Source organism: Chrysemys picta, chromosome 1, assembly GCF_011386835.1.
Source record: "Chrysemys picta bellii isolate R12L10 chromosome 1, ASM1138683v2, whole genome shotgun sequence".
In the NCBI taxonomy this organism is placed as follows: domain Eukaryota; kingdom Metazoa; phylum Chordata; order Testudines; family Emydidae; genus Chrysemys; species Chrysemys picta.
This window is the reverse complement of record NC_088791.1, coordinates 189,543,173-189,555,470: the sequence shown is the minus strand read 5'-3', so window position 1 is coordinate 189,555,470 and position 12,298 is coordinate 189,543,173. Positions and strand designations below refer to the sequence as shown.

At 42.7% G+C, this 12,298-nt stretch overlaps 1 protein-coding gene across 1 annotated transcript; it reads right to left on the bottom strand.

Annotated features, from left to right (window-relative positions):
• Nucleotides 1–1,255: 1,255 nt before the first annotated feature.
• On the bottom strand, nucleotides 1,256–10,432 carry SOD1 (superoxide dismutase 1). The gene is made up of 5 exons (XM_005283906.3): nucleotides 10,087–10,432; nucleotides 7,330–7,423; nucleotides 6,514–6,583; nucleotides 3,525–3,642; nucleotides 1,256–1,577 (listed from the first exon to the last, which is right to left on the bottom strand). The coding sequence occupies exons 1-5, from the start codon at nucleotides 10,159–10,161 to the stop codon at nucleotides 1,467–1,469; spliced, it is 468 nt and encodes a 155-aa protein (XP_005283963.1). The 5' UTR covers nucleotides 10,162–10,432; the 3' UTR covers nucleotides 1,256–1,466.
• Between the last annotated feature and the right edge of the window lie 1,866 nt (nucleotides 10,433–12,298).

The following is a 12,298-nucleotide window of genomic DNA, read 5'->3' as shown; positions in this document are numbered from 1 at the left end:
TTTGCCACCTTTAAAGAATGACAGCATAGGCATTTTCTACAGTTTTATTGTAATTCAAAGAACCATTCCATTTGTAATTAGTTACATGGGAATCTAGGTGGCTAGAAGTGCTGCCAACTACCACAGCTCACATTTTATATATTCAAAATATGAAGGAATGTTAACATCTTTAAAATTAAGAGAAATAGAAGTGTTAAATAGTAGTATATACCAGGAATTACTGGGCCCTGGAAATGCCTAGTTACTATAATATACTGTATATATTATATTTGACACTACCTGGAGAAGAAAAGCCTTACATTAACTTCATATGGATGGTGCCCTTAAGACGTGCATGGTCATTTCAACAGCATGACCTGGGCCAAGCCAGCTGGGTTAGTAATAGGTGAACTATCTTCCCAAACCATTCCAGCTAGTTAATTAGTTCAAGAGGTATGATATATAGTTTTGGCAAATGCAGTAAGAGTATCTTATGGATCTGTATCCAAAAGACAAGTAGTGCCACATAATACTACAGTTTGATAAGCAGGTAAGGCTTTCAGTCTAGATGATTGCCCTTGTTCTCACCACCACCCCTGTAACTAAAGTAGCAAACTAAAGCCCTTCTCTGTGCTTGGATAGTATTAGGTTTGTTTTGCTTCCCTCCCATTCCAAAATGCTGTATAGCTACAGCTTGTAGAAAAAAAAAAGATTCTGCTGAAATTACATATAATATATAAAGAGCAAGTTTTACCCTTAACCAGTCAGAACTGAGCATGTTGTATGGCAGTTTTAATCCTTTAGTATTGCTGCAAGTGAATAGGCAAAATGCTGTGCATGAAAAAGGTTTGCTCAGCATTTAGTTTAATAATACCTCCTTTCAACAGCAGAGGCAGCAATTCTATAAACAGTTTTGTTTTCAGATATTTCACTCAGATGTAATGTTCTGGTCTTCCAGACTGGACTAGAGAAGTGGATCCATATGGGGAACCTTGTTTACATGATCAATGATGCTAAGGGTTGAATGAATGACTTCCAGTGCAGCTGTTACCCTGGTGTATAACTATGTCCCTTTATTATAGAAGGTTTTACAGTTAGTATTACAGTGCTCACTCATAGGCCTTAAGTAACTTCTACACCTGTTGAGGGTTTAGGAACTGGAAGCCACTACATAGATGCATGTTGATATTGACCCTATCCATCTTTAGGAGTGTTTTACTCATACACAGATGACATTAGAACAGATGACGTTAGAACAGATGAACATACAACTACATATATTTCCATCAACATTTTAATTGCAGTACACATTGTACAAAATTAAGTCAATCTTTATACTGTTTTAGCCACTACACAGACTGAAAGTAGCAGTAAGATTAAAGAAAGCTTTTGCCAGAACAAGGCCAAAATATTGATGTTTTCAGGAAGATGTAGATGGCTATATAGCCTACTTATTTCCACTTTAAGTGCTTCTAAGTAGTCAGTATTTAGATCTTAGCTATTCCAATAACACCACAAGCCAGACGACTACCAGCATTGCCAGTTTTTAAACTCTCATCATTTTCTCCTTTACCCAAGTCATCTTCTTTCTCGTGGACCTAAAGAAAAAGCAGTGTTAATTCTTAATCCATTTAAAATGGCAAGGTATTAACATTTCAACCTTTAGCCATGCAACTTAAGTGGTAGTGGTTCCCTCTGAATTCTAGTTCATATCACCAAGGCAAGCCTAGTTTTTATAGATTAAGTGAGAGGAAAGATACTTCTACTTCCCTCATGTTGCTGGAAACAGTGTCTTAGAAGTTAAGCACTTCCAGATAAGAGTTTAGTTAGAGTGAGCAAGGTTCAAATAATTCTGTGCTGAATATTAAAGTGCACCTGACTGCTCATAAGTACTCAGCATGAGTGTCAATAGTATTTCTTTAAGAACTGGAGGTTACTCTTATGGCCAATTGAGACTTATTTGCAAGCTGAAATTTCCAATCAAGTTAAAATCCAAATTTAGAAAAAAATTAGGCTTAATATCTTGGCACCATTACCCAAAAGGGGAGTATTAAGCTATTTAAGATTTAAATTCATCCCTGCAACAGGGACCCAAGCCAACAGGAAGATTTCAATAGCCAGTAGTAGGTTAAAGCATTCATAGCTAGTGCCTGTGCTGTAAACCTAATGGATGGCACAAGTCATTTCTCTGCTTGGTCAAACACTGATGCAGGCCAATACAACAGTGGTGATTTTACAGTGCATTCACAATCCAGTGATGCAACTGCATCACACCAGTTACCTTGCACAGTATATCTCCTGAACAAGAACTTTGCATTAAGTTATAGTAGTCTACAATAGAGATCCAGAGTGACTGAATACCCAACTAGAGTGTTATGGCACTAATTAAGTTAGCTGCTAACACAGGTTAGCAGCGTCACTATTAAGTGCCTCTTGTCAAATCCTTCACTGAATCAAGTTACCTGTACTCAAACCAGTTACCTGAAAGCCATGCCTAAATACTAGAGGAAGCAATGCAGAGACCAGATCCACAGTTTCTTCTAGCCAACTTTTTTTAGTATCTCACCTACTGAATGAGACTTGGCAGGAGAGAGTTGGAAAGAAGCAAAAATTAAGTGAAGGAAGTGAGTGAGCTTCAGAATCTAGCCTGCCAGAAGCTATCTGCCAGCCAGGAAGACACCACTTGCAGAAATCAAGTAGTTGGAGTAGTCTGTGTGACAAGTGACACCAAATCTTCATGAAATCCTTTAGGTGACATCAGAAATCAGGGAAGGACTACAAATACGTAGCTCAAGAGCTCCAACATGTTCAGCATCTTCCCACTTCTTCCTTTAAGATGGATCACAATTTTCTAGTCCTTTAAAGTGCAAGTAGATTTTAAACCTTCCACCTTGAAACTGGTATCTTCTCCCCTCACACACAAGCCTTCATTATGCAACTCATACATCAAGTTTGCCATGTCTCATTTTAAATGAGGCTTCAAGTTTTGGAACTACAATTCATGCAAGAGAACTACTGCACATGTTTTAAAGTCAATAATGCAGATCAGCTTAAAAGTTTGAGGCTGAAAAGTCATCCTTCAGCATGACTTGTACACAGCTATGGATGCTGGTTATTAGCAGGTATGTTCACACAAATTCTGCAAAGCTTCAGGTAACGTCATTAAACAAAGATACAATAACCTGCAGTCATGATGGTCCCTGTTTTTAGGGCACCACAGATTCATGCTGGCAAAACCAGAATTGTTGCAGTAGTAATCTATAAAGAGATTCTGAAACCCCAAAAAGTTGTCTGAATTGAAGAATTAGTTAATGATATCCAGAAATGCTAGTGTTGACATTTAGCTTGTCCTTAGACACCCAATTTAGATTAATAGTGCTGTTCAGTTAATACTACAGCGTCCATTTACAAATGGTCACTGATTCATCTTATTTGGTTCAGATTTTTCAGTCGAAGAATGGTAGATCCTGTAATATGGGGGCACTGTACCAAATTTCAGTCTCACAACAAGACTTTAGTACAGATACTAGTCAGCTGATACTTACCACCATGGTGCGTCCAATAATAGAAAACTGTCCCGTAAGAGAAATTAAAGAATCTTTAATTGACACTTCTGCCACACCGTCTTTATTAGCAATCACATTGCCAAGATCTCCAACATGCCTAGAATGCACAAAAATAATCGTTTGAGTCTTGAGACATTAAGTATTAGTTTTTCCATGTAGTGACTGACATGGTGTTAGATTCCTGGTTTGTTTAGTACAAAAGTTGAGTCGTCATTTGTACTAGGTTTTGACCTGAAATAGTGAGTAAAGCATGCCACCTACCCCCATCATCAGATATTTAAGGATAAGGGAGATCTGCCAACATTTTGGCAGAGAAACTGTTCAGTTTGACTTCAAAACACTAGCTATGCTTTGTGGTCTCCAGAGCTCTGCCTGGGAATGAACATGCAGATGTTGAAAACAAACAAACATGGCTTAACCAGGACAGATAGTAGTCCAGCCTACAAAAAAAATCTTTGCAAAACGCATCAAAATTCACCAGCTGGTAAAGTTGATCTGCCCCCATTTACCATACTAACATTTTCCACTTAAGTTATTCATCTCAAGAAGGCAGAACTCTAAGCTGGCTTACATTTCTAGTGTCTGAGTCTTACTGACAAGGGCACAAGTAGCCACACTTAAGTGTTTGATGCAGTACCACAATACTTGCTGTCAACAGCTATTTATCAAAGCAAGCTCCCAGCTGAGAGGAAAAAGTTAGGTACCTCAAATGATCTGGAATATAAAAATCAGTGACCATTTTTCCTATTCTATTCTTATGAGACGTGACCTTATCTGGCATTTTCCAGGGCTCTGGCCTACTGTGGAACATTCTCCCTAGCATGTGTTTCCCCACTATCTGATTCTCAATAATTAGGACATGCATCCATAAGCTGGGGGGGGGGGGGAAGAGGGAGGGGGGGGGGGGAGAAGCAGGAGGAGGAGAGGAGAAGAACAGGTTAGATTTGTTTTTGTTCTTTAAAGTCCAGGATTTTCCAGAAGAATTAGGATTTCCAGAGGGAAAAAAAGTGGAATACCCTTGGTGTACAATTTAAATTAGAAGTGTACATAAACTCACCATGTCCAAATATCAATTTGAGATTGTTAGTGTTTGGCTGTATTTTGCTTGTACTAGCATCATTGCCTGTACTATTTCTTTTCTGACATCTGTATTTTATGAATTGCAAAATAAACTATAGGCAAGACACTAAGACTTTGTGCTTGCTCTAGTTACCCAGAAATTTGAAAATCTAGAAGTGCATCTTGAGATATAATTTGGAGACAGATGAATATCACTATTCTGACTAGTAATCAAAATACCAGACTAGACTAACAGCAGCCAATACCAGAAGCTTTTAAAGAGAGAATGCTTAGGTCAATAGTCTCCCCCCGCAAATATTTTTTTGCTGAATCCTCTAGAGTTTTAGTTGAGGCATACAATTTTCCTTTAAAATTGCTATGCTGTTTGGTTGGGGGGTGGGTGGGTGAGGGGAGCGGGAATCTAGAAGGTTTTTAAATGGTCTTTAACTTGATACTGAAGGATTTTCTTTATTATTACTAAAACAGTGAAGGCTCAGAAGTCTAGTTTTCCAGACTCCTATTTTGTAACCTTTTCCAAAGATGCCTACAAAACTGACTACATAAGCAATAAAAGTTTATGCAGGCCACTACAGCCAACACCTAAATGCTGAAGTTAATCACACCCACGTCTGCTAGAAATGGCAGAAATTTTAAAGGGTTGGTAAAAGCTCTGCTCTAATGCAGAAGTGGAGTCAAATGAAAAATAGCTTGGCTAGTCTGACAATTATAGCCATGCTTATGGTGTGGCTAACTTTGCTAGAAGTTGATTTGGGACACTCCTAGAAGTTATGTTGAAACATTTGGAATGAGTGACCACATTTACTATAAACCCTAAATGAAGTATTTGATCAATAGGATTAACTGCACAAAAAAGTGCACATTCAGTTCCATCATATACAAATAAATATTTATTGAATTAGATGCTTACAACACCTGCTACAGTGCTGTAGTCGAGTCAGGCTAGTGTAAACATTCACAAAAGTAACTCCTTCACTTTTTTGGCCTCACTCCACTTGCCACCATTATAACAGATCTAGATGCAATTCTGTTCTCTACTCCAGTGCCAGTTCTGATGAGAGGATGGTCCTCTCAAGTACCGGACACAGTCATTTGTCAATTATTCACAAGGGCATCATACAGGACAACACAATTGGGCTTCTGGAATTTCTAAGGAACAAAACCTGGCTCAGCTTGGTAGTGTTAGGTACACAGAGCTATCAAGCCTCTACACTGATCCTTAACTTTTATGGCCCATAACTAAACAGCAATTCCCACTCCACATATTGATGTGCTTTTCAGAATGGTATAGAGTTCACTTAAGGCCTTTTCTAAACTAGAGATTGGTATCAGCTAGTTCAAGTGCACCTTGTGGCTACACACAGTAATACTTAAATTGATTGACATGGGATATAGCCCTCAGCAAATTTGTACCAGTGCGAAACATCCATATAATTGTGTGGTCAACCCTGACAGCTGTCAAAGATTTCTATTCCTGTAGGTGAGCCCCCTTAGTCCCCACCATGCCACCTTCACCAGTATCTCCCAGTACCTCTCTCCCAAGACACTCCCATTCATGGTTCCCCACTCCGCTACTGTGCAGTTCCACTGCACATATAGCTTAAGACTGCAGTCTGCTCCACTCCTCACAAACAGTTTCTCCCTCGTGTTTACTAGGGGCAGAGGGCATCTCCCAGCTCCTGTAACAGGCACTGTGGGGAAGTGGAGCCAGATATTGCAGTTCCGAATCGCCAATGGATTGCAGTGGCTGAAGACTGAGGAAGGCCAATGGCATAGGGTGAACTTTACACTAGTTTCAGGGGGACAGTTGGTGATGGAGCAACTGGTGTTAAGACCAGCTTATCTCTAGTAGAGATCCATAGAATGCAAGAAGTTAAATACTGATGCTCACCTCTCTTTATCCTGTGGTCCACCATGGTTTTTGCCATTAGGGTTGAAGTGAGCACCTGCACTGGTACATCCTGTAACAAGTTAGTCTTCAGTAAAAAGTTAATGCAGAACAGAGTAGTCTTTCTGATGCATAAATTTACCTATTTCCCCAGCAAGATGTCTTATACAAGTTTAATACAACTCAGTAGCCATTTCCTGTAAGAATGATGTGACACTTTCCACTCAAATATGGTGGAATGACTATTGTCCTGAACACCCACTACAGTTTATTCACAAGAGATGCTTCGAGAACTTCCAGAGTGCTTTATCCATGGTATCTAAAGAGTACTGTCAGGACAAGCTTCCTCAGATTGACCTACATAGATATGGAAGGTTAAATCTCCAGTGAGTCAATCCTTGCTTCAGCCGAAAATGATACTTTGAAAGTCTAGCCACCCAGTTGTGGGCACAGACCAGTTAAACATTCAAATTTGAGCTAGCTGACCTCACGTTCCATTCCATTGCCTATTTGCTTTCAGATTTAAAACTACTATGTTAGAATACTGGTAGCTCAGATGCAGTGGTCATATACCATCAGTTTCTTAAAGTGAGATACTGCTATCAACAACTAGCAGACACCATTTTATATTGCTTTCCTTTTATTTCAGTACACAGAAACTGAATTTACACTGGAGTTTGATTCCAGTACGAGTATCACTACAGTAGTTTTATAGGCCCACAAGACATGATATTAAGGACAATCATGTCAAGTGCCATAAACTTAAAGGTGTCAGAATGCAGTTTAACTATAGCAAGAAAGCCCAGACAAGAACCCTACCATTTGTGTTGTCTCCAAATTCATGGACATGGAAGCCATGTTTTCCTTCAGTCAAACCTGTAATCCTTCCTGAGAGTGTTACTGGTCCATTATCCTTCAAATGGAAAAAAAAAAAAAAGTTATTTCTTTGTTAGTCTATAACAATTAGTTGGACTTTTAGAGTTTTAAGGCAGCAGATAAAGCTGTAACTGAGGCTTGCTAATCAATGAAGAGAATACACCTTGCAGTCCCATAGTTTGTACAGCACTTTGTACTTGTGAACAACTGACGCAGTAGTTATGAACAACTATCATGAAATATAGTCAGTCCATCCAGCAATACAGGTGCTAGTCTTATTGATTCAAGCCTCAAATGAAGATACAAAGCAGTCTTTTGACCTGACCAATTTATTTATAAAGTAGAATTGGTTTCTATATTATAATCCCACAGCACAATCACTGTTCAAGAAAGTTATCTTGTTGGCATCCATACTTTAAGACCCTTGTCAAGAGGTATTTGCCTTTTCAAGGAAGTGTATACACTTTACCTTATTTTCATGCTTTAAGGTGTTCTTTTAAACTCTGCAGTATAAATACAGTGATTTTCCTTTATATGTTTAGCCTGGAAGTAATTTTAATTAGCCTCAGTTTATTCTGGAAACTTATGTAAAGGATATTGTAACCTCTGGATCATCATCTCTGTTTTCAGCCCTCTTAGATAGGCAGTTTAGTAATTTCTATCTGCAGAAGATTTTAGGCTCCTGCAGGTGCTACTTTTGATCATTATGATTGAAGACAAGAGTAAGCAGTATGCTGTCCAAGAAAGGTTTTCCATGGTACTGAATATTGCTTAACTGCTTTAAACCTGCACAACACTTTCAAAAAGATGAGCCTGGGAGTTTAAAAACATTACTTTGCTAGACACTAAAAATCATGGACTGAACAGACACACTAGATAAGCACCTCGCCCCCTTTTATCCTATAACTGCACAGGCATTAACAGGCCACTCTACCTTGAATGGTCCCTTACAATAGGTGCTCACTATTTATGCTAATCAAGCCGTTCCACCTTGCATTTTGCTGTCACTCTTCCCAGACCTGCAGAAGAGCTGCGTGGCTCAAAAGTGTCTCTTGACAACTCCTGTTAGGCCAATGAAAGTCATTACCTCACCTGCCTTGTCTCTTTAGTTTAATATGTCAGTTATGAAACTACATTTTGCATGCACTATTTTAAGTGACCCTGTTTACCAGGAATCATTGTTATGCACATTACTATTTGAGTAACATTTATGGATACATGCCCTCTTCAAGTAAGGAGCACTGGCACACAAAAGTCTTGTCAAGTACTGGTTGCGCGGAGGAGTGGCCAAGATGATCTCAGAGCAACACTGGCTCAGTGAGGTGGCATGGCTGCTCCTCTCCTCATTTACATCGAGGCCAACTGAAATCAACGGCATCATGCCAGCACAGATACAGGAGAGGGGGTGCCAGTGCCCAACTGCAGAGAACACTCAAAGTAAACTTGTTCCCAGTTTTCCATACTATTGCATAGTTCAGCCCATAAGACACTTCACATCCAGAGTGGCTCTATGGCTTTGTCTATACTGTCATTTCAGCACTAAAACTATAGTCATTCGGGGGTGTGAAAAAACACCCCCCACCCCCAAGTGACATGTTTCAGTGCTGAAAAGCGCCAGTATAGACAGCTCCGGGTGATAAACCTCCCTGAATGAGGGGTGGTAGCTTTTTTTTTTAAAAAAGCTGAGTTCTCCCCCAATGATAAAGCGTGTCCTGCACTGCCCATGTCACAGTGCAGCCGTGCTGTAATGTGGGCACGGTAGACAGGTCTACAACTGGTGTAATAACTAGTTAAGATGACAGCCTTTCAACAGGTTTAGTAACTCAAAGCTTAAGTTCAACTGCTGTTTTGTCACAAATATGGATGCAGACAAACTGAAATGATTCAGTCAGTCCTACCAATAATGTCCCCTACGCACTGGTGGCTTTGCTAAGTCTCCCAGAATGCACAGAGCCTACAGCAACCTAGATTTATGCAAGTGCTAGTGAGAACATGGGCAGAACTTGAACCTAGTTAGTAGAGCCAGTAGAGACACTGAAGCACTTGCACTTTAGCCAGTTCAGTCACAAACAGTTCAATTTTCTGGTGCGGCTCTGTCCCCACCGATCCCAAGTGGCTGGAGACTGGCTCTTGAAAGCCATCTCAAGCCGTACCATGGTTCGCTATGTAGGGGGACGTTCAGCTTCCATCCCTACGCCACAGGCGGCAGCAAAGCTTATCAGAGCCCGTTTTCAATAGTCTCTGGAGCCATTAAAGGAGCGGGAAGAGCTCGTACTTTGGAACCACCTTTCCGCACCGCCGCTCGCAGCCCAGCCACACCGGGGAGCCGGCGCGTGTCCGCTGACCGCGCACGTCTCTTTGTAGCCGCTGCTTTCGAGGGTGTCTGCCCCGCGGGCTGCGGTTACCCGAGGACGGGCAGCGGCTGGTGCGGGGGGGGGCCCCGCTCTCCCCCAGGACAGCGGCGGCACCGCTTGTTCTGCCTTCCGGCATCCACGCACCCGAGTAACCCCGGCAGCCTCTTAAACCCGCAGCGCAGCCCCGGCCCCGCACAGCCAGCGCGGCTCGCCCCGCCCGCAGTGACTCAGCACTTCCCACAGAGCCCCGCCGACCCCGAGCTCCCCGCGGACACCCCGCACCCTTCCCCCTGGGGATTACACAAGCCCGCCCCAGGCCGCGGACACCCCCCCCCTTGGGCCTGACCTGCTGCTCGAAGTTGATGACGCCCGTCACGGGGCTCTCTCCCTTCAGCACACACACGGCCTTCACCGGCGCCATGATCCCGCTGCTCAGTCGCGCGCCGCAACCTACCACGCGCCAGACACAAGAGACCAGAACCGCACCGACCTCTCACCAACGCCTGAGTGTCCCCCGCTAACCCCTGCCGCGCCTCTTATAGCAGCCCCGCCGCCGCGTAGCCAATCACAACGGTCGCCTGCGCGGCTCTGCCCGCCTCGGGAGAGGCTCAACCAATCCAGGCGACCGAATCCGCCGCCCGAACCCACCAATCGGGAGCGGGAGCAGGAGCATTGTCGCCCTCCCCATTCTTAATCATTCTGCTCCCGCCGTTCCAGGTGAAGGGAGCAGGGAAGCCATGGGGCCATGACAGAAGGAGCGGAAGAGGCCAGTGTGGAGGTAGGGCTAACAGGGCATGTACCTCTGCATAGTCTAGCCTCCATCCTGCGCCCAGGGAGATCAATGGCTAGATTCTCACTTACCTCAGTGTGTGTCCCTCAGTCCCTTCTGCCCTTGGGAAGGAGGCAGTTCTTTTTCTTAGCTACGTTTGGCTGGGTCCAAGGCTGTGATCCTACAAAGTTACAAATGGCTGGAACCTGTTGCACACAGCAAGCTGAGCTTTCTGAAGGGTCAGCAAAGAGAATGGCAGAGCCTCAGGGCTTGTTACATAAAAAAGGTTACAAGCTTGATTACAGGGTCTTTTATAAAAAAAATTACCTCATCACTTCACTTGCATTCTTCCACCCCCTCAGCCTGTGGAGATGGACCTAAATTGCAGTTATCCCCTTTAGATTAGGATAAAACAAGAACTCTGTTTGCTGATACTTTCACAATTTGAATCTCTTAGTCAGACAGCAGCTAGTTAGGCCCATCTACCCCTAGTTGGAGATGGATTTTATTATTGTTCTTAGCTGGGCACATCTCATCCAGCTTCTAGGCTCATCTGCTTGCTAATAACCCAGCTGACACATATCTCCAACTCTCATGGAACCTTTTTGTCCCTTCATTCCATCTCAGCCAGATAGTCAAAGCAACCCTCCACCATATCAGTTTCACCATGAATACACATGAGATGTAAAATCATGCTCATGCTATTTTGAAAATCTCTTACCTCCTTAAAATTGTCAAAGAGAAATGGGACAGAGAGGATGTGATCCAGACAACTTAGGAGGGAGGCAAACCAGCTTAAGTTTCCTTGAGTTTTGAAAAAAAGAAAGGCATTGTATTGGATGAGGGGTAGCAAGTAAGTCCTGAAGATGACAGAGGACAGGGAAGACAGGGTCTGGTCCTACAGTCCCATGTCAGCAAGCATTGAGGGTGATAAGTGTGCACTCAGTCTCACAGGAGACGTTGAAGAGCATAGAAAGTCGCCTGGCTACATCCAGGCAGAAATCGTGAAATGTAGAGAAAGGGGTTTACAAACACCATCAGAATGCAAAGGCACTTGCCACTGCACAGTAGCCTGGTGTGAACAGCACTGAAATGATCTGATTCTCCCTTGCCCTGCGCTTTCTGTAGTCATTTACACCAGAGGTTCTCAACCTCTCTCTTTCTGAGGCCCCCCAACATGATATAAAAATTCCCTGGTCTACCTGTGCCACAACAACTGTTTTTCTCCATATCCAGTAGATTAAAAGCCAGGGCTGGCATTAGGGGGTAACAAGCAAGGCAATGGCGTGGGGCCCAGTGCCACAGGTGGCCCTGTAAAGCTAAGTTGCTCAGGCTTTAGCTTTAACCCTAAGCGGTGGGGCTTAGGCTTTGGTTTTCTGTCCTGGGCCCCAGCAAGTCTAACACTGGCCCTGCTTTCTGGTTTATTTTAGCAGACCCTCTGAAACCTGCTTATGGCCCCACAGGAGGCCCCGGACCCCTGGTTGAGAGACCTGATTTACACTAATGCAATGTAGGTATACAATACACTGGGGCCAGGATTTTACCCATAGAATTCAGTGGCATAACTGCCACTGACTAGAAGGGGACCAGGATTTCATACTACCATTTTTCCAAATATTTCTTACCAGAAAGGTAATAGATACTGACTGTTACCACTCTAATACTGAATTAATAGTGTTTTATAATGAGCATACAGTCAAAGAACCATTATATTTAGCAACACAAAACATTGGAACTTGCCAGTCATTTTGGAGCTTGTTCAGTTGCTTGTCAAGTGCTTCTTTTACAG

Coding starts and splice junctions, on each gene's coding strand:
- SOD1 (XM_005283906.3), bottom strand. CDS start 10,161: ATGGCGCCGGTGAAGGCCGTGTGTGTGCTGAAGGGAGAGAGCCCCGTG. Junction 7,424..10,086: donor TCATCAACTTCGAGCAGCAG/GTCAGGCCCAAG, acceptor TTCCATTTGAAG/GATAATGGACCAGTAACACT. Junction 3,643..6,513: donor GGACCACAGGATAAAGAGAG/GTGAGCATCAGT, acceptor TGTGCATTCTAG/GCATGTTGGAGATCTTGGCA.